The sequence below is a fragment of the Petromyzon marinus genome, chromosome 58 (genome assembly GCF_048934315.1).
Source record: "Petromyzon marinus isolate PM22_M1 ecotype Great Lakes invasive population chromosome 58, UKy_Petmar_22M1.pri1.0, whole genome shotgun sequence".
Taxonomy (NCBI): domain Eukaryota; kingdom Metazoa; phylum Chordata; class Hyperoartia; order Petromyzontiformes; family Petromyzontidae; genus Petromyzon; species Petromyzon marinus.
Genome location: NC_133724.1, coordinates 6,990,912 through 7,017,357, shown reverse-complemented (window position 1 = coordinate 7,017,357; position 26,446 = coordinate 6,990,912). Strand labels below are relative to the sequence as shown.

General features: G+C 48.9%; 1 protein-coding gene across 1 annotated transcript; it reads right to left on the bottom strand.

The window, feature by feature from the left end:
* Positions 1-6,596: 6,596 nt before the first annotated feature.
* LOC116955135 (acyl carrier protein, mitochondrial-like) lies at positions 6,597-19,616 on the bottom strand. The gene is made up of 5 exons (XM_032976147.2): positions 19,389-19,616; positions 16,350-16,508; positions 11,914-12,001; positions 9,543-9,672; positions 6,597-6,679 (listed from the first exon to the last, which is right to left on the bottom strand). The coding sequence occupies exons 1-4, from the start codon at positions 19,542-19,544 to the stop codon at positions 9,587-9,589; spliced, it is 489 nt and encodes a 162-aa protein (XP_032832038.2). The 5' UTR covers positions 19,545-19,616; the 3' UTR covers positions 6,597-6,679; positions 9,543-9,586.
* Positions 19,617-26,446: the final 6,830 nt, after the last annotated feature.

Here is a 26,446-nt window from a genome sequence, read left to right as displayed (position 1 = left end):
CCCGGTCACTCGCTCGGTCACTCACTCGCTCGGTCACTCATTCGCTCGGTCACTCACTCGCTCACTCACTTCACCACTCACTCACTGGCTCACCTGCCCACAGGAGAGCGAACAAGGCTCCCTGCAGCAGCAGAAGCAGCAGCGACATCACCGGGAGTCGACGATCCAGGCGCGCGCAGTGCGAACGGGGAAGCCTGCGTTGTGCGTGCGCGTGTCTGTGTGTGTGCGCGTGCGTGCGCGTGTCTGTGTGTGTGCGTGTCTGTGTGTGTGCGCGTGCGTGCGCGTGTCTGTGTGTGTGCGCGTGCGTGTGCCTGTGCGCGCGCGTGCGTGTTACGCGCAGCGTGGGGAGCGGTGGCGCAGCGGTTAGCGCTACGTTGCGCTACGAACCCGGCAAGAGACCCGGGTTCGATTCCCGCTCACGGCCACCAACACCGGGCGACGATTATCTAAACCGGTCCTGGGCCTCCCCTAGGTCGACTCAGCCTCAAATGAGTACATGGCTGCGGTGTGTTAGTAAACATCGCCACTGGGGAGACAAAGGCGGTCGGGCGTGGTTGCTGGCCACTGTGCCTGCCTTCACTGGTGCTGCTGCTCGCTACTAACAGCACTTGCCCCATCAGTCTGTGGGGCCGTCCATAAATGACGTCACGCGATTTTGGACGATTTTTGACCCCCCCCCCCTTCGTCACACGGCGTCACAAAAAGTCAGCCCCCCCTCAAATATGACGTCACAAAGCTCTGCCCCCTCCCCCCTCCAAAAATAAAACATGCTTCAAATCGCTTTAAACTATTGTTGTCATTGTAGTGCGTATTTAATGTGGCGCTGCACTCTGATGTTGTAGGAGAAAACATTTATTAAAAAGTCTATTTAATTAAGTAGAACGTGTTGTCTATATTTATTTATAAAGTTGCGCGTTTTGATGTGACGTCACATTTCTCAACCCCCCCCCCCCCATCGTCACACATCGTCACAAATGTCTGACCCCCCACCCCAGGTGCGTGACGTCATTTATGGACGGCCCCTGTTCAAACTGTTGCCAAAAACATAAGTGCAAGGCGTGGTGGGGGTAAGACCCACAAAAATAAAACCGTGCAGGCGATTGCGATGCAGAATGCGGCTAACGGAAAGTGAGAATCAGAGGAGGAATCCGATGAGCTATGAAGCTCTTTGTTTTTTACAGCTATCCGGCTTGTTCTGGTCCAGAGAGCACACACACACGACACACACGACACACGGTGTGTTCGAGATCCGGCTACCCATCACGCAAACTCAGTTTCGCAAATGAAAGTAAAAGTGTAACGTTTCGGGCAATGGCCCTTCTTCATAGCACGTAGTGCCGGATTTATCCAAGTAGCAAAAGTAGCTACATACGATACGGGCCCCGCGCTAAACGCTTTCAAGCTCTCAATTCCCGGTTCAGTGATTCTGCAACTTGCTCTATGACTATAGTACTATACCGCCTTCAACTTTTATGAACGACCGGGTGTTTGAGGTTAGCGATTTGTCGTAGTATCTGGCTGCGTAGCAAATGAAAAAAATACAATTACTTTTATGAGACCTCCTTTGCCAGAAACAAGATATAGGAATAGGTTTTACCCTTTTAACTGGCACAATACACCAATGGAGACTAGGCTCTAAGAAAAGCTGTCTCGGGTGTGGACCAATCAAATTCAAGGACAGTGCCAATATCATTATCAGAGTTGTCTCTTTTGTTTGCATTTGTACTGCTTGTGTTGTGGTTATTGCAAACATGATGCCTTGAATAAAGGTGTCAGTTTTTGTGCCAGTTAAAAGGGTGAAACCTATTCCTACAATTACTTTACTATGCAAGTTAAAAAAAATTGTTTAAATCACAAACCGCCACTTCTTTCAAATGTTTCTTGCCGTTGGTTTTCACACCTGATGATGACTGTTTGTGTTACAGTCGAAACGTCGTGAGAATTTTATTGTTTAATATATATTATTATTTTATTGTTTCCCTTCTACGTGGTGACTTTACCGAAAGAACCAAGAATGTGAATCACTGCAGTCACGAAAGCTTCAAATAAAAAGATAAAAATCTTTTTTTCGATTTAAGGCCCCTTTATAAAATATGCTCCAGGCCCCGCACCTAGCTGAATCCGGCACTGGTGAATATATAGTATTTGTTTTCCTTTCAAGGCCAGTCTTATTGGCCCTATCGTAAATATATTGTGTATTTAATGTTTCAAGCCACAGTGCTGTTGACGAATGTGTTGAGTTGCTTTGGTTCGTTGTGATTCCACACCGCTGTTAGACGCAGCAGCAGCAGCATCACCTAATTGTGATTTTACTTCACCGGGTGTAAGGGGCCGTCCATAAATGACGTCACGCACCTAGGGGGGAGGGGGGGGGTCAGACATTTGTGACGATGTGTGACGAGGGGGGGGGGTGTTTGAGAAATGTGACGTCACGTCAAAATGCGCAACTTTAAATAAATATATAAATCATCTTCTTGCTTTTTTCGGTAAAGTCACGTGGAAGGGAAATAATAAAGTATTTTATTATGTTTTATTTTTGTATTATTATTTTATTGTTTCCCTTCTACGTGGTGGTGACTTTACCGAAAGAACCAAGAATATGAATCCCTGCAGTCACGAAAGCTTTAAATCGAAAAATGTAGAATTGTTATAACAACACTAATTGTTATAACAACACTAATTGTTATAACAACACTAATTGTTATAACAACACTAATTGTTATAACAACACTAATTGTTATAACAACACTCCTACAACATCAGAGTGCAGCACCACATTAAATACGCACTACAATGACAATCGTTTTATTTGCTAAATGGAAATGTTTTTTGGGGGGGGGAAGGGGGGGGCAAAGCTTTGTGACGTCATATTTGAGGGGGGGGGGGGTCTGACTTTTTGTGACGCCGTGTGACGAGGAGAGGGGGGGTGAAAAAAATCGTCCAAAATCGCGTGACGTCATTTATGACCGACCCCAAATGTATAGCAGAAGCCAAAGAACTCGCCGTGACGTGGATTCTAAATGTGGAGGGGGAAATAAACCCGGAGGACCCGGATAAAAAAAATCACGCGACCACGAGGAGAGAGAGACACGCAAACTCCAAATATACAGCAGCAGCAGCAGGCGTCAGGATCACAATCAGCTGCATTGTGATTGTGGCCATGCGCCTTAAACTATGGACCATGTCGGGAACCCATAGAGACGCACGCAGAGATAAACTTACATTTAAATTAAACTATCTTAATTTTTAATTTAAAGCTTTCGTGACTGCAGGGATTCATATTCTTGGTTCTTTCGGTAAAGTCACCGCGTAGAAGGGAAACAATAAAATAATAAAAATATAAAATTCTCACGACGTTTCGACTGCAACAAGAGCAATCATCATCAGGTGTAAGGCACCCCACTGAGCTAGGTGGTCGCTCTTTTCCAAAAGCGACCACCTGGTTATCACAACATGACAGCTCAACGGTGGCTTCATCATCATCATGATCGTCGTGTGGAAATTTATAGCAGCAGCCAAAGAACTCTTTAAGTGCGTGATGGAGGGGGGGGGGGGGGGGAAACCCGGAGGTCCCGGAGAAAAAAAAATCACGCGACCACGAGGAGAGAGAGACACGCAAACTCCAAATATACAGCAGCAGCAGCAGGCGTCAGGGTCGGGATCGAACCCACGACCTCCTGTATACCAGGCGAGGTAGTAAACATCTCCTAGCCACCGTGATGATGATGATGAGAGAGAGACGCAAACTCCAAATATACAGCAGCAGCAGGCGTCAGGGTCGGGATCGAACCCACGATCTCCTGTATACCGGGCGAGGTAGTTAACATCTCCTAGCCACCGTGATGATGATGATGAGAGACACGCAAACTCCAAATATACAGCAGCAGCAGGCGTCAGGGTCGGGATCGAACCCACAATCTCCTGTACACCAGGCGAGGTAGTCAACATCTCATAGCCACCGTCAAAAAGTTGTGATCACTGCGCAACTTTTGCCACCGTCTCTCTAGCGCCCTCTGCCTCGTGGCACCTCTCTCGCCACGTGACGCTGCTCACGCCTCGTCACGTGACGCAGGCCGCAGTGCTCGGTGGGAGCTGGCCGCGTTTGCCCAATGGGAGGGATGTGCCCGTGCAGTCCCGGGAAGATTTGAAAACTCGACGAGAGGGAAAGACGACGAATATTTTAACGACGAAATTAAAACGACGGCCACTGTGGTTATTTTTTTTATTACAAGTTGCGAATTAATGTTCTCAATCGTAAAGGATTCATATTTGTTTTTTTTACTGCGTATTATTTCTTTGGCTCAACTCCTGCCCTGAGAATAAAAACTAATTCAGTTGAACACATTCGTAGACCAATATTATCCATGATAGAATTTTGTTCTCGAGTTAGATCGCGTAAATATAAATGTGTCGTTAAATCCGCCACCACCCGACTACACAGCCAATGAGCGAGGGTTTGTCACGTGAACAAAATTACCGGCGATATGTCACGGCACTCGAATTGTAAATGTTGTCGTGGGTTTACTCTCCTACACACAACCAGTGTGCTGAACTAGTACACTACACTATACACTACACTATAGACTACAATATACACTATAATTGTAAATGTTAGTGGGTTCACTCTCCTACACACGACCAGTGTGTGCTAAACTAGTAAACTACACTATACACTACATTATACACTATAATAGTAACTGTTATAGTGGGTTTACTCTCCTACACACAACTGGTGTGTGCTGAACTAGTTTACTACACAATACACTACACTATAATTGTAAATGTTATAGTGGGTTTACTCTCCTACACACAACTAGTGTGTGTGCTGAACTAGTTTACTACACAATACACTACACTATAATTGTAAATGTTATAGTGGGTTTACTCTCCTACACAGTGTGTGCTGAACTAGTAAACTACACTATACACTAAATTATACACTATAATTGTAAATGTTATAGTGGGTTTACTCTCCTTCACACAACTAGTGTGTGTGCTGAACTAGTTTACACTACACACTACACTATAATAGTAAATGTTATAGTGGGTTTACTCTCCAACACATTACCGGTGTGTGCTGAACTACTGGACATAGTGAACTGGTGGACATCTGTGAAAAAGCGCTTCATAGACCTCATCGGATCACTCCAGTAGAAATACTTTTACGTGGCAAACCCTGAACTCATTGGCTGTGTGGTGGGGGGGTTTAACGACACGCGTTTATATTTACGCGACCCAACCCCCGCCCCCCCCCCCAAAAAAAAAAACAACCCTCGATTGTGGATGTTTAAACTAATTATTTGGCGACGCTGCTGCATTGGCGCACATTCATCGACAAGCGTGGGCTTAAACTATATATATAATCGGCAATGGAAAATGTTCACACGTGCCATGAAGGGCCGATTCCCCGAAACGTCGAATTATATATATTTTTATTTTAAATGCCATGGCCTTTACTGTAAAAGCGTCGTATCACCAACATATTATACGACCTTTAAAGCCATTCCCCGTGTTTAGTGTACACGCTGTGCAACATGTTTAGAATCTACAGCAATAAAGTTGGACTTACGAACAAAATCGACTTACGAACAGACCTCTGGAATTCACATTCTTGGTTCTTTCGGTAAAGTCACGTAGAAGGGAAACAATAAAATAATACAAAACAATAAAATTCTCACACGACGTTTCGACTGCAACACAAGCAATCATCATCAGGTGTGAAACACCACAGCTCGCACCTGATGACGCTTGCTTGTGTTGCAATCGAAACGTCGTGACAATTTTATCTTTTATCACTTTATTATTTCCCTTCTACGTGGTGGTGACTTTACCGGATTAAGCCGAGAATAGGAATCCCTGCAGGTCGCGAAAGCTTTCAATCGATCTCGAGACCTCCGGAAACCCAACTCATTCCTACGTGGAGGAGTTCCTGTACCGGGCCGGCCCAGCGCCGTCAACTCTCCCACGGCGGCAGGGCGAGCGGGTAACCGTGCCGCGCCTCTGCCGAGCGCCACGCGGCCACCGCCGAAACGTCGGACCAAACGACGGCCGACGTCGCGTCGCGCGGCTCTTTCAGGCAGCCTGCGAACGTCGCCGCCTCTCCCTCCCGATGCCAGGGGAGGCAACGCTGGGGAGGCCAAGTCAGCATCTCCGAAAAGCCACCGAGGCGCTACGGGTGGGGTGGGGTGGGCGCCTGCCGGATTCGAACGGCCGGAACCCCCGTGACAAGCGGGACAAACGCGCCACGGCCGTCTGGGGTGGGCACGATCGTTCGGTATCTTGCGGGCCGTCTGGAACGCTCTTCCTGCCGATAGGTGGGAGGACGCCGGGAGCTGTGCGCGCTTTTGAATCGTCTGGATTGGGGTGTGGGGGTGTGGGGTGGAAATCGCTTTTTTTTTTGCGTCGAGTTTTGTCGATGCCCCTTTAACTCACGGCACCTCCTCCCGATCGGAGCCGTACGGCGCCGAAGAAGTTGAGACCGCGACCCGTTGCGGCAAAGGGACTTCGCAACCCGCGGCGACGAAACGTGGGGACGAAGACGAGCGATGGGGATAGAAACATTCAAGCGGCGGGTGACCTTCGCAAACCGATACCCGTTGCTTTCTCGCGTTCAGATTTTATTGTTTAAATAGTGAAAGGTGCGTCTTGTTCAGCGCCGGAGCCAACGACGATTTTCACCCTGCAAAAAACAACAAACAAACCAAACCCCACACACGCACGACCACCGTTACAAACATCCCGTGCAGCATAAATGAGTCTTCCCCTGCATAAACAAAAGCGGGTAAGGGGCAGTCCATAAATGACGTCACGCGATTTTGGACGATTTTTGACCTCCCCCCTCCCCCCCCTTCCGTCACAAAAAGTCAGACCCCCCCACCCTTAAATATGACGTCACAAAGCTCTGCCCCCCCCCCCCAAAATGAAACATGCTTCAAATCGCTTTAAACTATTGTTGTCATTGTAGTGCGTATTTAATGTGGCGCTGCACTCTGATGCAGGAGAAAACATTTATTAAAAATACTCATTGGTTTTTTCGGTAAAGTCACGTATGTAGAAATACAAGAAAAATTATATTAACACAAATTTTTTATTTTTTATTTCTACATACGTGACTTTACCGAAAAAAAACCAATGAGTAATTTTACGCAGTCACGAAAGCTTTAATACTTTATTGTTTATTAAAAAGTCTATTTAATTAAGTAGAACGTGTCGTCTATATTTATTAAAAGTTGCTCATGTTGATGTGACGTCACATTTCTCAACCCCCCCCACCGCCCCCCAGGTGCCTAGGTGCGTGACGTCATTTATGGACGGCCCCCAAGGCCCCACTCAGCTGCTATAGACAGCTCTTTTCCAGAAGCGACCTGGGCTTATTGCAGAAGTGCCTCGCCATCGTGCGAAAATGTTAAAGCACCCAACTACTCTAAAAAAAAATCCACGCGACCACGGGGAGAGAGAGAGAGACACGCAAACTCCACATATACAGCAAGCAGGCGTCATGGTCGGGATGGAACCCACGACCTCCTGTATACCGGGCGAGTTAGTAAACATCTCATAGCCACCGTGATGATGATGATGAGAGAGTGAGACACGCAAACTCCAAATATACAGCAGCAGGCGTCATGGTCGGGATCGAACCCACGACCTCCTGCACACCAGGCGAGGTAGTTAACATCTCATAGCCACCGCGGCGCATGCCAATACCCCTACTCGGTGTACTCCGAGCCGGTGGTGGAAATTCCACGTTCCTATGGCAAAGGTGAGTCTGCGTAGCAAAGTACCGCTGTTGACTTCCCACCAAGTGGTACTGTTCGTGTAACCGATGCTGGATCGCAACGATGACGCTGGTGTTGTAGACGATGGTTAATGATGATTCTGATGCTTTTTCTAACGATGGAAGTGGCACATTGGTGGGTGGCTTGAAACTTGAGCATAGGATTATGAATATTATTTTCCCACAACGGAGGCTTTGGGGTTAGATCGCGCGAAAATAAATGTGGTGTCGTTAAAACCGCCACCGGCCGACGCAGACACTCGGTCAGGGGTTGTCACGTAAACAGAACGTGCCAATTCGTTGCTCTCCCAACACACCGGTGTAGTGCTGTGTTAGCATGGAATTGGCACGCTTAGTGAACGTGACAAACCCTTGCCGAGCGGCTGCGTCGGGTGGTGGCGGGTTTAACGACACACCATTTATATTTTTACGCGACCCTACCAAAAGAACTTCCATTATGGGTAATATTGGTCGCGAAAGCATACGTGTTAAAGTTTTTTTTTAATATATAAACGTTCAATTACTATGCTTGCTATTATTGTACGCTTGCTTTTGTTCGTCCTTGCCAGCGCCGCTCGCTACACGGTGCACTTCCACTCCCAGCGCTCTTCACTGCAAGGCCCCCCACGAACCACTGGCGGGCCCCCCCTGGTGGCCCTATGGTGCACCCCCCCGCCCCCCACAATACACTATACTACTATACACTACATTACTATGCACTACATTATACACTACACATTAAGCTCTATGGAGGCCTGTCGTTAAGCCGTTAGTCGTCAACAGGGGTGGTCGTTGAGAGGGGTTCAACTATACACTACACTACATTATACACTACACTATAACCTACACTATACACTACATTATACACTACACATTAAGCTATACACTACACTACATTATACACTACACTATAACCTACACTATACACTACATTATACACTACACATTAAGCTATACACTATACACTACATTATACACTACACATTAAGCTCGATGGAGGCCTGTCGTTAAGCCGTTAGTCGTCAACAGGGGTGGTCGTTGAGAGGGGTTCTACTATAGTGGGTCGCAAGAGCCCTGCGTGTTAAATAAATAAAATTGTTCAGCATGAAAAAAATAAGAAGAGGTTTTTTTACACTCGCTGGCCATAAAACAGGCGCTGTGTTAAGATGTTCAAACACCAAACAGAAACCTTGAAGCGTCGTGAGAATTTTATTGTGTTATTTTATTAATTTATTATTTTATTCTCATTCTACGTGACTTTACCGAAAGAACCAAAGAAGAAGAAACCTTGTTGCAACGTCTTTGTACCGTTCGCCTTTGGATGTTGTACTCTGATCTGACACTGGTGGTGAGACAGGGCCATGAAGAACAAGGCTGCAGTCTCTGCTGTAGGCCAATCAGTTTCAGAGACAATGCATCATAGATTATCATCAGAGCCAGGTGTTTGTGTCTGCATGTTCACCGCAAGGACTGCGTGTGGTTCATGCAGTCACTTGATTCCATGAAAAAGGTTTCTCATTTGGTGTTTGAAACGTCTTGACACAAGTCCCGTTTTTTTTTATTGCCGGAGAGGGTAAAAACACCTCCTCTCATTTTTTTCCCCCACTTTGTCACTGGCGAAATCAACGCGTCACTCGTAAAGTGCCATGCGGCACGCCAAGCTGAAGACGACCAGAACGTTAAAGAGCAGGCGTTGGGGGGCCCCTGTCGGCTGGGCGGCTTTGGGCCGTGCCGTGCCGTGCCGGGGAGGGGTCCTCGCGAGACGCACACCGGAAGCCGCGCCGGTGATGCCGTCGCCCGCACCCCGGCGTGCTACTCGCTGAGCTTCTTGCTGACGTAGGCGATGACGTCTTTAGCCGTGAGCAGCTTCTCTGCGTCCGAGTCGGGGATTTCAAAACCTGGGACGACAAAGGCGAGGGGGATGACCGGTCGGTACGGCGGTCTCACGCCAGGCACGCCAGGCACACCAGCAGTCACCCCGGACGCGTCATACGCACGAGACACACAGGGGACGCCAGGAACGCCAGGCACGCTAGACACGCCAGACGCCCCAGGCACGCCAGTCACACCAGCAGTCACCCCAGACGCATCATACGCACGAGACACACAGGGCACGCCAGGAACGCCAGGCACGCTAGACACGCCAGACGCCCCAGGCACGCCAGTCACACCAGCAGTCACCCCAGACGCATCATACGCACGAGACACACAGGGCACGCCAGGAACGCCAGGCACGCTAGACACACCACACGCCCCAGGCACGCCAGTCACACCAGACACGCCAGTGACACGAGACATTCCAGTCACACCAGACACGCCAGGAATTCCAGTCACACACGACACACCAGACACTCCAGACACGCCAGTCACACAAGACACTCCAGACACGCCAGTCACACAAGACACACCAGACACTCCAGACACGCCAGTCACACAAGACACTCCAGACATGCCAGTCACACAAGACACACCAGACACTCCAGACACGCCAGTCACACAAGAAACACCAGACATTCCAGACACGCCAGTCACACAAGACACACCAGACACTACAGACACTCCAGACACGCCAGTCACACAAGACACTACAGACACTCCAGACACGCCAGTCACACAAGACACACCAGACACTCAAGACATGCCAGTCACACACGACACACCAGACACTACAGACACTCCAGACACGCCAGTCACACAAGACACACCAGACACTCCAGACACGCCAGTCACACAAGACACACCAGACACTCCAGACATGCCAGTCACACAAGACACACCAGACACTCCAGACATGCCAGTCACACAAGACACACCAGACACTCGCAGACACGCCAGTCACACAAGACACACCAGACACTCCAGACATGCCAGTCACACAAGACACACCAGACACTCCAGACACGCCAGTCACACAAGACACACCAGACACGTCAGTCACACAAGACACACCAGACACTCCAGACACGCCAGTCACACAAGACACACCAGACACGTCAGTCACACAAGACACACCAGACACTCCAGACACGCCAGTCACACAAGACACACCAGACACTCCAGACACGCCAGTCACATAAGACACACCAGACACTCCAGACACGCCAGTCACACAAGACACACCAGACACTACAGACACGCCAGTCACACAAGACACACCAGACACGCCAGTCACACAAGACACACCAGACACTCCAGACACGCCAGTCACACAAGACACACCAGACACTCCAGACACGCCAGTCACACAAGACACACCAGACACTACAGACACGCCAGTCACACACGACACACCAGACACTCCAGACACGCCAGTCACACAAGACACACCAGACACTCCAGACACGCCAGTCACACAAGACACACCAGACACTCCAGACACGCCAGTCACACAAGACACACCAGACACTCCAGACACGCCAGTCACACAAGACACACCAGACACTCCAGACACGCCAGTCACACAAGACACACCAGACACTCCAGACACGCCAGTCACACAAGACACACCAGACACTCCAGACACGCCAGTCACACAAGACACACCAGACACTCCAGACACGCCAGTCACACAAGACACACCAGACACTCCAGACATGCCAGTCACACAAGACACACCAGACACTCCAGACACGCCAGTCACACAAGACACACCAGACACTCCAGACACGCCAGTCACACACGACACACCAGACACTCCAGACACGCCAGTCACACACGACACACCAGACACGCCAGGCACCCCAGACATTCCAGACACGCCAGTCACACACGACACACCAGACACGCCAGTCACACACGACACACCAGACACACCAGACACACCAGACACGCCAGACACACCAGACACACCAGACACTCCAGACACGCCAGACACCCCAATCACCCCAATCACCCCAGACACACCTCTCACAGGCCAACTCGCCATTAAACGAGTACCTGGCATAGCGGTGTGTACAAAACATCGCCACTGGGGAGGCAGAGGCGGCCGCCGTGCGTGGTGCTAACGACTCCGCCCCATATTGTGCCAAGTCGGCCTTGCTCACGAATAGCACTTGCCCCAACATTCCGTTGGGAGGCTACACGTGGCTTCTCTTTGCCTTATGTGTGCGAGTGCTTTGTGTCTCTCCGCAATCTCTCACCAAACTCATCCTCGATGCCCATGATGAGTTCCACTTGATCCAAGCTGTCAAGGCCCAGGTCTTTCAGGAAGTGAGACTCCAGCGTTAGCTGCAAAGACAAAGAGTCGCCCGCGGGGCCTTCAACAGACCGTAAGCGTGGGGGGGGCGGGGGCGGGGCAAATGTTGTGAGCGAGTAGCAGCCCCGAACGAAGGCCGGCACGGCACACGAGGGGGCGGGTTTGGCCCGCACCACGCCCGGCCGCCTTTGTCTCCCCGGCAGCGATGTCCACACACTCGTTTGAGGCCGAGTCGACCTAGGGGAGGCGCAGCACCGGTTCAGATGATCGTCACCGGTGTTGGCCGCGAGCGGGGGCCGAACTCGGGTCGCCGGGTTCGTAGCGCGGCGTGCTCACCGGCGCGCTGCCGCTCACCGCACACACAGGAACATTCACAGCCACGTGCGTGCGTGCGTGCGTGTAACCGCGAGTGTGCAAAGATACGTAACTGTGTGTGCGAGTGAGTGCACGTGTACGTAACCAGGGGCTCGCACTTTTCCCAACATCGTCTGTTCAAGGCCATATTTGGGGGGGGGGGGGGTGGGGGGGGTGGGGGTCTTTGTGTGTTGCGTAACAGAGGTGTGTGCGAGTGTGAGTGTATCTATACATATTTCAGTCGTGGTTTCAAGGTGCACATGGCCTGGCACAAGCGTCGTGGTGACGTCACCGCCACTTAGTGGCGAGTGGCGGTTGTTGTTGTGTCTATACGAATGTGTGTAAAGCAGGGGTGTCCAGAATTTTTTTCCCCGAGGCCAAAATTCAGAAAAATATACGAAGGACTGGGCCACTCACTTCTCATGGACTAATATTGGCAAAAATCAATCAAATGCAGGTAAATTACGTTTGATAATTGAACATGTTTGAAGAAAAAAAAGCCTCCATCATAGCTCTCCATTAGTAGATTTTCAATTTATTTTTTTACAAAAAGGTTGGCAGGTCATTCTCTCAGTGACAGCCTCAGATTGGTTCTTAGGGTGCTGATCCCCCTTCATTGTCCTGTATGAAGGGAGAGACAAGAAGAGAAATAGGGGATGTGGATATTTCAAGCTTATTACACAAATAAATTATTGGGCTTGTTAACACATCCACTAACGTTTGTTAAAAAATTGTCATCAACTTTAACTGACTGAATTTATTAAGTAATTGGGCTTATTAACAAATGAAAACTGTGTGTATATTTTTAACTCGCCTGTAATGGGAAGAATGTTGCGCTCAGTGGGAACAGTGATGCTACGCTTTGGTGTGAAGGATAGCTGGCAGGTCAGGAGTAAGTTTGGTGGTTGAGATGCGAAGGACGTCACGGAGATGGCTGTCGGTCGTTCTGGTTCTGTCTGCTTTTGTGCAGCGTTAACAGAGAGAATGTCTGCTCACAGATGTATGTTGAGCCGAACAGACTCATCATTCGTTTTGCGTGGCGTCTCATCAGAGGAAACTTGGCCTTTTCCAAGCTCCGGTAGGGAGAGAAGCTAATGCTGATTCTTCAGAGAAGCATCACACTGAATTTCGATCAGTTCTAATTGCAGACTCTCCTCCACTTCTTTCGCATCCATTGAAAACGGAGCCGCAAACAGTGTGATTTCCTTCTCAATGACAGAAACATCTTGGAAGCGCCGACTGAATTCTGTCAAGACAGATGTGATCACAGACACATATTCTCCCATTTTTGCAGAAAGCTTGGCATTTGGAAATGCGCTTTTGATTTCGGTCAGAGCGGGTAAGTGCGCTACATTGAAGTTGCGCAGTTGTGACTCGAAGAGACGGAGCTTCGCACGGAATGCTTTCATGCGCGCATACAGCTGTGCTCTTTGCCTTGTAGTCTCTTGTTCAGGGTGTTGAGATGATCAGCGAGATCAACTAAAAAAAACCAGGTCTCCCAACCATAAAGGGTCACTGATCTCATGGAGAGGTCTGCCCTTTTCTTTCAAAAACTTGTCGATATTTGATCTCGGGGAATAAAACCGCTGCACTTGAGAATGGTAGAGTAGGTCCCCGTATTCAGCATCGACATCACAGAGGAACGCTTGAAATTCTCTGTGGCAAAGCCCTCGCGCCCGAATTTTTGTTGACATTTTTCACAACTGTGTTCATCACATCGCCAAGCTGGATTATCTTGGCACAGAGGGCTTCTTGGTGGATGATGCAGTGCATTTTGACAGCCTCACCTCCGCTCTCCCGCACCTTGGCACTCACCATAGCGGCCGTTCCTTTGCGCTCGCCTGTCGTTGCTGGAGCCCCATCCGTTGTAATTCCACACAGCTTGTCCCATTTAAGTCCAGCCTGGTCAATTGAATCTGACACAGCTTCAAACATGTCCTTCCCACTTGTTGTCCCCTTTAGACTCCAAAGATCGAGCAGTTCCTCCGTAATGCAAAAATTATCATCAACTCGGCGCAAAAAAAATTAACAGCTGTGCAGTGTCCGTGGCATGCAATAGAGTAAAAATCGAAAGCACAAGCTTTATCTGACACTTGCTGTTTTAAAGTTAGCTGACAAGTCTTCAATTCGCCGCACAACCGTATTTCTGGACACGCTAACATCGTTGAAATCCTGCATTTTCTCCGGGCACATTATTCCCACGACTTTAGCGAGGCGCTGTTTGATGAAGGCACCGCCTGAGAAAGGTTTCCCGTGTAGGGCAATGAGCTGAGCTACTTCATAACTGGCTATTGTTGCATTTTCTTCAGCTTTGTTAGCACGGAAAAAAACTGTTGCTGCTGCATTAGCAGGCTAGCTGTCATTTGCTTTGCCTTCTCTCTCCGCTCGGCGCCAGTGTAGGACGTGAAGGTCTGATGTTTCGTTTCATGCCGTCGTACATTGTACTCTTTCATCACGGCAACACTCTCATTACAAATCCAACAAACACACTTTTCCCCTTGGTTTCTATGCAAAAATATTCATTTTTCCACCGAGTCCGAAATTTTCTGCACTCGCTTGCAATCTTGCGTCTCTTCGGTTCCGGCATTTCTGGTGACCCTGAGCAATTTTTTTATTCGATTGCTTGCTTTGTGGAGACGCTGCCTTGTTCAAGACAATAGCGCCACCTAGTTTTTAAACTAAGAAGTGCAATACAGTGGGCCATAGTCCATTATATTTTTTGACCTTTATACGGGCCAATTAAAAAAGGATGGCGGGCCGCCGTTGGCCCGCGGGCCGTAGTTTGGACACCCCTGGTGTAGAGGTATGTGAATGTGTGTGTAGAGATATGTGAATGTGTGTAGAGATATGTGAATGTGTGTGTAGAGATATGTGAATGTGTGTGTAGAGATATGTGAATGTGTGTGTAGAGATATGTGAATGTGTGTGTAGAGATATGTGAATGTGTGTGTAGGGATATGTGAATGTGTGTGTAGAGGCATGTCAATGTGTGTGTAGAGATATGTGAATGTGTGTGTAGAGGCATGTCAATGTGTGTGTAGAGATATGTGAATGTGTGTGTAGAGGGATGTGAATGTGTGTGTAGAGATATGTGAATGTGTGTGTAGAGATATGTGAATGTGTGTGTAGAGATATGTGAATGTGTGTGTAGAGGCATGTCAATGTGTGTGTGTAGAGGCATGTCAATGTGTGTGTAGAGATATGTGAATGTGTGTGTAGAGGTTTGTCAATGTGTGTGTAGAGGCATGTCAATGTGTGTGTAGAGATATGTGAATGTGTGTGTAGAGATATGTGAATGTGTGTGTAGAGGTATGTGAATGTGTGTGTAGAGGCATGTCAATGTGTGTGTAGAGATATGTGAATGTGTGTAGAGATATGTCAATGTGTGTGTAGAGGTATGTGAATGTGTGTGTAGAGATATGTCAATGTGTGTGTAGAGATATGTGAATGTGTGTGTAGAGGCATGTCAATGTGTGTGTAGAGGCATGTCAATGTGTGTGTAGAGATATGTCAATGTGTGTGTAGAGATATGTGAATGTGTGTGTAGAGGCATGTCAATGTGTGTAGAGGTATGTGAATGTGTGTGTAGAGATATGTGAATGTGTGTAGAGATATGTGAATGTGTGTGTAGAGATATGTGAATGTGTGTGTAGAGGTATGTGAATGTGTGTGTAGAGGTTTGTCAATGTGTGTGTAGAGGTATGTTAATGTGTGTGTGTGTATAGATATTTAGGTTACGAATTCCATTCCCGCTCACGGTCCAACACCGGTGACGATTATCTGAAGCGGTCCTGAGCCTCACCTAGGTCGACTCAGCCTCAAACGAGTACCCGGTACGGTGCGTGGTAAACATCGCCACTGGGGGAGACAAAGGCGGCCGGGCGTGGTGCTGGCCACCCCACCCCCGGCCTTCGCAGGCGCTGCTACTCGCTAACAGCACTTGCCCCGACAGCCTGTCACAGGCTACACGGGGGACCTTTTGCAATACCTTTGCGTGACATCACGGCGGCCCGTCCGTTCTCTCACCTTCTGCGGGTCCACCTTGTCGTACGCCTTCAGCACCTGCATCACTCTGTCGTGCACAGAGGCGTCCGCGGTGGCGCTGTCCGCCAGGAAGCGCGCGCACATCGGGCTCGGGTTGCGTAGCTGCTGCTGCTGCTGCTGCTTCCACAGAGGTGACAGGACCTGCAATGCACGTACTGCGAGTTGGACTTCTTTTTGCACCGTACCTACGCAGCCAAAACGTCGCCAAATCCGGAGGTGCGGGCGGGCGGGCGGGCGTGGTGGGGGGGGAGGGGGACGATAAACTGAACGCGCGGAAAGCAGTTCTGAAGAAGTTAGTTTGTTACTCTGGATGATTTGATAGTGCGTAGCTCCTCGTGGCGCATGATCGTCGCCCAACTTGAAACAATCCAGGCTCAGCCGTGCTTAGTTTCCGAGATCCAAGTTGGTCACACACACGCACACACACACACACGCACGCGCACGCACGTGTACAACTACAACAGCCGCCACTCGGTGGTGATAACGTCTCCGCGGCGCTTGCGCCAGGCTAGGTGCACGTTTAGGCCATGCAAAGTGTCGAACGCCCGCTGGCAGGTCACGGGGGCAGACCCAGAAGGTTGCCATGGGTTGACTTGACTGAGATGACTGGCCGCTGCCACCTGTGCCCCCTACTGTGCCAACGTGTGCGCGTGAACGCGCGCATGTGTGCGTGTGACCCGCGCGCGCACACACACACACACACACGTGTTCACGCACACAAACACACGCGCTCTCCAGAACGTCGGTGCTCACACCTCATGGTCCCCCACCCCTTACACCGCATCCACCGCACAAAGCAACAGGCAGCAGCAGCAGCGGCGGCGGCAGCGGCCGACGCGGATTCGGCGTTGATGCACCAATGGCAAAGTACGAAGAAAAGCAATCAGCTCTCCAGTAGCAGTGTGGCGACTGTGGTCATCCAGGAACAGAGACGGCAACAACGACAACAACGATGCCCCCGATCCACAAACAACGAAGGAGGAGACATCACCAGCGACGATACAGGACTACCCCGCTGCTACTCCTGACGTGGCTATCTGCTCGCCTGACCCACCTTGAATGTGAAACTGTAAGTCGCTGCTCTGCATCTCATACCTGTCAACCCCTTATCAGTGCCTGGATTATTACAGACCAAGTGAGACCTCACTGGTTCCCACGTGGCCCTTGTAAATCTCAGCGTTCATCCTACAAAGTCCCATCACAAGGAAGAAACACAAATAGACAATCACCACTACTACACTCAACACTAGTTCACTCACCACTATACTCACCGCTAGTACACTCAATACTAGTCCACTCACCGCTAGTACACTCAACACTAGTCCACTCAACACTACACTCACCACTACACTCACCACTACACTCAACACTAGTACACTCAACACTAGTCCACTCACCACTACTCACCACTAGTACACTCACCACTACACTCACCACTAGTACACTCACCACTAGTACACTCACCACAACACTCACCGCTAGTACACTCACCACTACACTCACCGCTAGCACACTCACCGCTAGCACACTCACCACTAGCACACTCACCACTAGCACACTCACCAACTAGCACACTCACAACTAGCACACTCACCACTAGCACACTCACCACTAGCACACTCACCACTAGCACACTCACCACTAGCACACTCACCACTAGCACACTCAACACTAGGACACTCACCACTAGCACACTCATTAGTACACTCACCACTAGTACAATCACCGCTAGTCCACTCACCACTACAATCACCGCTAGTCCACTCACCACTAGTACACTCATTAGTACACTCACCACTAGTACACTCACCATAGACTCACACTACCCATACACTCACTACCCATACACTAACACTACCCATAGACTAACACTACCCATAGACTAACACTACCCATAGACTAACACTACCCATAGACTAACACTACCCATAGACTAACACTACCCATAGACTAACACTACCCATAGACTAACACTGCCCATAGACTCACACTACCCATAGACTAACACTACCCATAGACTAACACTACCCATAGACTCAACACTACCCATAGACTAACACTACCCATAGACTAACACTACCCATAGACTAACACTACCCATAGACTCACACTACCCATAGACTAACACTACCCATAGACTCACACTACCCATAGACTAACACTGCCCATAGACTCACACTACCCATAGACTAACACTACCCATAGACTAACACTACCCATAGACTCAACACTACCCATAGACTAACACTACCCATAGACTAACACTACCCATAGACTAACACTACCCATAGACTAACACTACCCATAGACTAACACTACCCATAGACTAACACTGCCCATAGACTCAACACTACCCATAGACTAACACTACCCATAGACTAACACTACCCATAGACTAACACTACCCATAGACTAACACTACCCATAGACTAACACTACCCATAGACTCACACTACCCATAGACTCAACACTGCTTATAGACTCTGCACTGTACCTCCCATTAGCACGGTTGGCTACGTACGGCGCAAAAGAAGTTCAACGTACAGTACATGGTGGTCCAGATGTCTTGTGACCCCGTCCCCCCCCAAAATTAATTGACCCTTAGCAGGTTTTTTTAGACAAAAAATTAATTTTTGTCTAAAATAAACCTAACTTTTTAAAACGTTTTAAATAACGAAATGGAGGTCACAAGACATCTTGGACCACCCTGTACATATAGGCAAAGCTCCCCCGTGTAGCCTGTAACAGGCTGCAGGGGCAAGTGCTGTCAGCGAGCAGCAGCAGCAGCGCCTACGAAGGCCGGTACCGTGGCACCACGAGGCGGGGTGTGGGTGGCCAGCAACCACTCCCGGCCGCCTTTGTCTCCCCCCGCCCCCCCCCCCCCCCCCAGCGGCGATGCTTTACTACACGCCGCACCGGCTGCTCATTTGAGGCCGAGTCGACCTAGGGGAGGCCCCCAGGACGTGTTATTCAAGAAAACCGCGTGGACATCATCACTCGCAGGGCGCCGGGGAGACTGACCTCGGCTCTCCCCCTCCACGTGGCCGAGCCCGCGATGTCCCTCGACCCGGCGCGCCAGCACTGCGGCCCCCCTTTGGCACCGGCCCACCTCGGGGCTGCCCCCGCGACGCCGCGGGGCCCCGCACGCAGCGAGAGGCGAACGACGGCGGAGATCATCGCTAACGCGATGCCCTTCAAGGTGGTGGTGAGTGAGTGGGGTGGTGGTGGGTGGTGGTGGGATTCGATTCCCCTTGTTGCGATTCAACACCTCATCGCTACCGGTAATCGATTCAACGTCGTCGATTCCGGTGCCGGGTGTGCCGCGAGCGTTGAGGCGACTTGGTACGAGCGATCGCTCCGCTCGCGGATATAGTGCGCGCACGACACGGCCAAAGGTGGCTCGCGTTCCGTTCGCCGATCGTATCGAGTCACGCACATTTTAAGTTAGGGTTGAGATGGCGGTAGAATCGATAGAATCGAATTCTATGGATCGATTCTACGCCCTTGGTTGTGTTTTTTGTAAAACACTCGGTTGGATCGATTCCCTTGTCGTCGATTCCAAGTAGCACGATTTTAATTATTAGATTCCTCTGAGGATGCTATCGGTATCGATTCCCACGCGGTGTTTAATCGTGGTGGTCAATGCGGGGTTCGATTCCTCATCACAATAATTATTAAACCATTGTGGAGTTTGTGTTGGGTTAGAGATCGCGTAAATATACAAACGTTGTGTCGTTAAATCCGCCACCACCCGATACAGCCAATTAGTAAGGGGTTTGTCAAGTAAACAGAACGTGCCGGGCTCTCATTCGCTCTTTCTCTCCCCCTGTCACGACGGGGTGGATTTCCACTCAACTCTCTGTAAAATTTACCATATTTGCTGGGTCTTTCTCCCCCCCTGTCACCACGGGGTGGATTTCCACGCAACTCTCTGTAAAATTTACCAGGCTTGCTGGGTCTTTCTCCCCCCCTGCCACCACGGGGTGGATTTCCACTCAACTCTCTGTAAAATTTACCAGGCTTGCTGGGTCTTTCTCTCCCCCTGCCACCACGGGGTGGATTTCCACTCAACTCTCTGTAAAATTTACCAGACTTGCTGGGTCTTTCTCTCCCCCTGCCACCACGGGGTGGATTTCCACTCAACTCTCTGTAAAATTTACCAGATTTGCTGGGTCTTTCTCTCCCCCTGTCACCACGGGGTGGATTTCCACTCAACTCTCTGTAAAATTTACCAGGCTTGCTGGGTCTTTCTCTCCCCCTGCCACCACGGGGTGGATTTCCACTCAACTCTCTGTAAAATTTACCAGGCTTGCTGGGTCTTTCTCTCCCCCTGTCCCCACGGGGTGGATTTCCACTCAACTCTCTGTAAAATTTACTAGGCTTGCTGGGTCTTTCTCTCCTCCTACCACCACGGGGTGGATTTCCACTCAACTCTCTGTAAAATTTACCAGACTTGCTGGGTCTTTTTCTCCCCCTGCCACCACCGGGTGGATTTCCACGCAACGCTCTCATTGACATGCTAATTTCTCTGCTCCAGCAGACCCCCACCTCTCTCTCTGACCTCCCCCCCCCCTCTCTATTTAAGGCCACGACACAGAGGCATTGGGTCTCTGTGTGTCTATGTCGTGCGTCTCTCTCTGTCTCTGTGTTGTCTCTCTCTGCTTGTCTGTCTGTGTGTCTCCTTGTCTGTGTTTTGTCTCTCTCAATTTTAGTTATACCTGATGACGATTGCTTGTGTTGCAATCGAAACGTATTCTATTATTTCACTTATTTTCTTTCTACGTGACTTTACCGAAAGAACCAAAGTGTAATTCCTGCAGTCACGAAAGCTTCAAATCGAATAACAGTGTCTCTACAGATCACTGGAATATAATTGACACAATTACACAGCAATCAGCTGATAAAGCATTTAACAAAACTAACACTACCCAAATTAACAAATTTGCTTGACTAACTAACAAACAACTATACGCTTTGGTTCTTTCGGTAAAGTCACGTACGTAAAAAAATAAAAATAAAGTTAATCAAATCACGGCGTTTCGGAGGCAACACAAGCTTCCGTCATCAGGTGTAACTAGCAGAGCAAAATTACTGTAAAGAGAGCTATTTGTGATAAGAGACTATTATATAGGGTAAGAGGAGGGGGGGGGGGAGGAGCCAGGGAGGACGTTTGCAGGGTGGGGGGGGGTTGGAGACGGGGATGGTAAAGCTCCGGATGCTGTTCCTGCACCATGGTGGGGGGGGGGGGGGAGAGTGGGATGGGAGACAACGTAGCACGATTGAAACATTGCAAGTGAAATGTCCTAGTAGGGCTGGGAGTAAAAGATCGGAGATATGGATATGAATATAAACCCTAAGGCAGTTAAAGTTTAACATGGTTAATAACATATTTCCGATGATTGCTCAGTTTGAATCCATCCTCTCGGTTGAAGTTATGTCTCTGTTTGTATATCTGTATGGCTTCATGGAGAAATCTTTGGTGGTATCCAGACGTCTTGCAGAGCACCTTGGTATCGGAGAAAACAATATCATGAGAACCCACCGCGTTATAGCAATTATCAGCCACGGCAGAATGATTCGTCCTACCGCGTTTCAAATCTGACTTGTGCTCGCTTTACCATCTCTGTCTCCCAAACCCCCCCACCCTGCATCCCTCCTCCCTGGCTCCTCCTCCCCCCTCCTCTTACCCTATATAATAGTCTGTTATCACAAATAGCTCTCTTTACAGTAATTTTGCTGTGCTAGTTACACCTGATGACGGAAGCTTGTGTTGCCTCCGAAACGTCGTGATTTGATTAACTTTATTTTTTATTTTTACCTACGTGACTTTACCGAAAGAACCAAAGAGGATGGATCATTGCAGTCAAGAAAACTTCAAATCTAGAATTAACAAACAACTCTCATCTAAAAATGAACATTTTATAAACAAAACGGTTATCAACACGACTAACGTTGAATTATCCAGCAATATGATTTCAGTCCTGTCTAAAGGTCTTAACTTTGCTGTTGGCCCACGTGCAATCCCTGTCGATGAAATCATTGTTGAAGTGGAATCAGCTGTTAGACATCTCCACCATAATCAAGCTGAGACGACTCGGCACGAGGTTGCCAAAATTACTGAGAAAAGCAAATTGCCAAAACAAATATTGCCTTCAGTGAAGCAAAAGCCTCAAGAGAATCGAGAGAAAATAAGGATATCCAAATTCTTGCTGCTGATGAGGGCCGATCGACTGTTGTGATGCCCCGAGAGGACTATGATAATAAAATCAAAGATTTACTCGATGAAGGTACCTACTTTCAAATTAAACGAGACCTAACCAGCACCTTGGAACGTAAAACAATGGCAATCATTGCCAAGTCAACAATTCCCAAGGAAGAGCAATACCTGATCAAACCAAGGGCATCAAAACCACCAAGACTTTATGGGCTACCAAAAATTCGCAAACCTGATGTCCCATTAAGAACCATAGTTAGTACAATAGGCTCTTGACACGTACAAATTAGCACAATACGTAACGAAACAAATACAGCCCTACATCGGTAGGACCTCTTCGTGCATCAAAAACTCTGAAATTCTCCTTCTTTGGTTCTTTCGGTAAAGTCACGTAGAATGAGAATAAAATAATAAAATAACACAATAAAATTCTCACGACGTTTCGGCCACAACGCAAGCGGCCGTCTTCAGGTGAAAGGTACAGAACTATCGGGACGACAGAGCTTCATTCTACGTGACTTTACCAAAAGAACCAAAGAAGATGAATCCTTGCAGTCACGAAAGCTTCAAATCGAAATCTGAAATTCTCGTTAACATGATTAAATAAATTAAGCTCAACCCTAATGATGTTCTCGTAAGTTTTTATGTGATCTCTCTGTTCACGAGGGTTCCGGTCAACGAGTCAATTAAATTACTCGACACTCTGGTAACGAACAAAGGTTTAGCCAAAGATATCCCAAGACTAGCTGAACACTTTATAAAGAACACTTACTTCTTGTGGCAAGGTGACTTCTATAAACAACAGGAAGGAGCAGCAATGGGCTCTCCTTTGTCTCCTGTGATTGTGCATTTGTTCATGGAAGATTTTGAAACAAAAGTAATAGCTTCAAGCACACTAACACATTCTCCTGCCGAGGGAGCTGGTAGTAGGAACGTTGGGTTGCTCGGTCAATGGCCAGGGTCAACGGCGGCACCACGTGGTGTATTCCAATATGCCCGACTGTGAGGGCGGGCACAAGCCGGCGTGAGTAGGTTACACGTTGAGTTTTATAAGGGCACCACGGGGTGACCAGCCCCTCCTCACCCAGCCCCACCCCCCCACCCAGCCCCTCCCTCCCCACCCAGCCCTTCCCTCCCCACTCAGCCCCTCCCCACCCACTGCCCACCCAGCCCCTCCCCACCCTCCCCACCCAGCCCCTCCCCACCCAGCCCCACCCTCCCCACCCAGCCCCTCCCCTCCCATTTTTGGACACACGACAGACGGACGGACACAATGATCCCCTGTGGGCTGCTGGTGTAGTAACCAGGAGGTTCCTACACAGTAAAACCATCTGCTTGGTTTAGATATACACTGTACATGTGTAATGGGTTCGGTTGATGGTGTGGTGATGTACACTGTGTGTGTGATGGTGTGGTGATGTACACTCTGTGTGTGTGATGGTGTGGTGATGTACACTCTGTGTGTGATGGTGTGGTGATGTACACTCTGTGTGTGATGGTGTGGTGATGTACACTCTGTGTGTGATGGTGTGGTGATGTGCACTGTGTGTGTGATGGTGTGGTGATGTACACTCTGTGTGTGTGTGATGGTGTGGTGATGTACACTCTGTGTGTGTGTGCTGGTGTGGTGATGTGCACTGTGTGTGTTATGGTGTGGTGATGTACACTCTGTGTGTGTGATGGTGTGGTGATGTACACTCTGTGTATGTGTGATGGTGTGGTGATGTACACTCTGTGTGTGTGATGGTGTGGTGATGTGCACTGTGTGTATGTGATGGTGTGGTGATGTGCACTGTGTGTGTGATGGTGTGGTGATGTGCACTGTGTGTGATGGCGTGGTGATATGCACTCTGTGTGTGTGTGTGAGATGGTGTGGTGATGTGCACTGTGTGTGTGATGGTGTACACTCGTGTGTGTGTGATAGTGTGATGGTGTACACTCGTGTGTGTGTGATGGTGTGGTGTGCTCGTGTGTGTACCTGGCGCAGCCTGAGTGAGGCCTAGCTAATTGTGCACGTGGCGCAGCCTGAGTGAGGCCTAGCTAATTGTGCACGTGGCGCAGCCTGAGTGAGGCCTAGTTAATAGTGCATGTGGCGCAGCCTGAGTGAGGCCTAGTTAATCGTGCACGTGGTGCAGCCTGAGTGAGGCCTAGTTAATCGTGCATGTGGCGCAGCCTGAGTGAGGCCTAGTTAATCGTGCACCTGGTGCAGCCTGAGTGAGGCCTAGTTAATAGTGCACGTGGCGCAGCCTGAGTGAGGCTTGGTTGATCGTGCACGTGGCGCAGCCTGAGTGAGGCCTAGTTAATAGTGCACGTGGCGCAGCCTGAGTGAGGCCTAGTTAATAGTGCACGTGGCGCAGCCTGAGTGAGGCCTGGTTAATCGTGCACCTGGCACAGCCTGAGTGAGGCCTAGTTAATAGTGCACGTGGCGCAGCCTGAGTGAGGCCTAGGTAATAGTGCACGTGGCGCAGCCTGAGTGAGGCCTAGGTAATACTGCACATGACACAGCCTAGGTGAGGCCTGGTTAATCGTGCATCTGGCGCAGCCTGAGTGAGGCCTACTTTATAGTGCACGTGGCGTAGCCTAAGTGCGGCCTTGTTAATCATGCACAAGGCGCAGCCTGAGTGAGGCTTAGTTGGTCATACACGTGGCGTAACCTGAGTGAGGCCTAGTTGTGCAACCGCCCACCATGGTTTGATCCTTTGATTACAAAGCTCATGAAAACTAGGGACAAGGCTTGGGCATGTGCTCAGAAAAGTAATTTGGTCAATGACTGGCTAGAATACAGGATTTTAAGGAATAGATGCGTAAAAAAAATACGGCATGCAAAAAATGCCTACTTTTCCTCCACTCTCCTGGAATCACATGGAAATGCCAGGATTTTCTGGAAAACAATCAAATGTATCGAAAAGGCATCCAAAACAGACAATCTGCCCGTTGAGCTTAACAAAAATGGGGAATATTTTTCAGATCCCAAAAAAATAGTTGACAATTTTAACCTTCATTTTTCTGAAGCTGATAATATTTTTGATAATGTATTGGGAATCACCCCTGCTCATGCAAATTCCTACACCCCTGTCCAAACATTAAACGAATTTAGTTTCCAGCCAATACATGAAAGTAATGTTCTGAAACAGCTGTCCTACCTCAAAGGGTCCTCCTCTACCGGAGCAGATAGTTTTCCCATCTTTGCTCTACTAACTGTTGGTCACCCAATATACAAACCTATAGCCCATATTTTCAACCTTTCATCAAAGAAGCATCAGTTCCTCTAGAATGGAAACATTCCTATGTACGTCCACTTCACAAAGGGGGCCCTAAAGATTATCCAAATAACTACCGACCTATCTCAATTTTGTCCCCATTTATGAAAATTTTTGAAAATTATTGACCTACCAAATGAGCAGTTTCCTGTCCACCAACAATCTACTACATCTAAAAAATCTGGGTTCCGAAAAAAATACAGCACCACATCTGCTGCATTAGACTCTCTGAATCACATTTGCAGTAGCCTTGATAATAAGCAGTACTGTGCCTGTCTTTTTCTAGACCTGTCCAAAGCTTTTCATACAGTAAACCACAACACCCTGCTTAGTAAACTAAGTTGCCTCGGTTTTTCTGAAAACGCAGTAAAATGGTTGCAAAATTATCTCTTTTCTCACACCCAAACTGTATTCACAGATGGTTGGAGGTCAAACAGTGTTAAGATAACAAAAGGGGTTCCACAGGGTTCCATCCTCGGCCCCCTTTTGTTCTCTCTTTATGTCAATGACTTGGGCACTGACCTGGATCATTCCAGGGTAAATCTTTTTGCAGATGACACGATACTGATTACTGCTGGCCGCTCTCCGGATGACGTGATTGCTAA

What these genes read in the sequence shown, in the direction of transcription:
- LOC116955135 (XM_032976147.2), bottom strand. Translation starts at nt 19,544, where the DNA reads ATGATCTCCGCCGTCGTTCGCCTCTCGCTGCGTGCGGGGCCCCGCGGC. An exon ending in CGTGGAGGGGGAGAGCCGAG is followed by an intron (nt 16,509 to 19,388) that starts GTCAGTCTCCCC and finishes CGTGCATTGCAG; the next exon opens with GTCCTGTCACCTCTGTGGAA. An exon ending in GGGCATCGAGGATGAGTTTG is followed by an intron (nt 9,673 to 11,913) that starts GTGAGAGATTGC and finishes TTGTCGTCCCAG; the next exon opens with GTTTTGAAATCCCCGACTCG.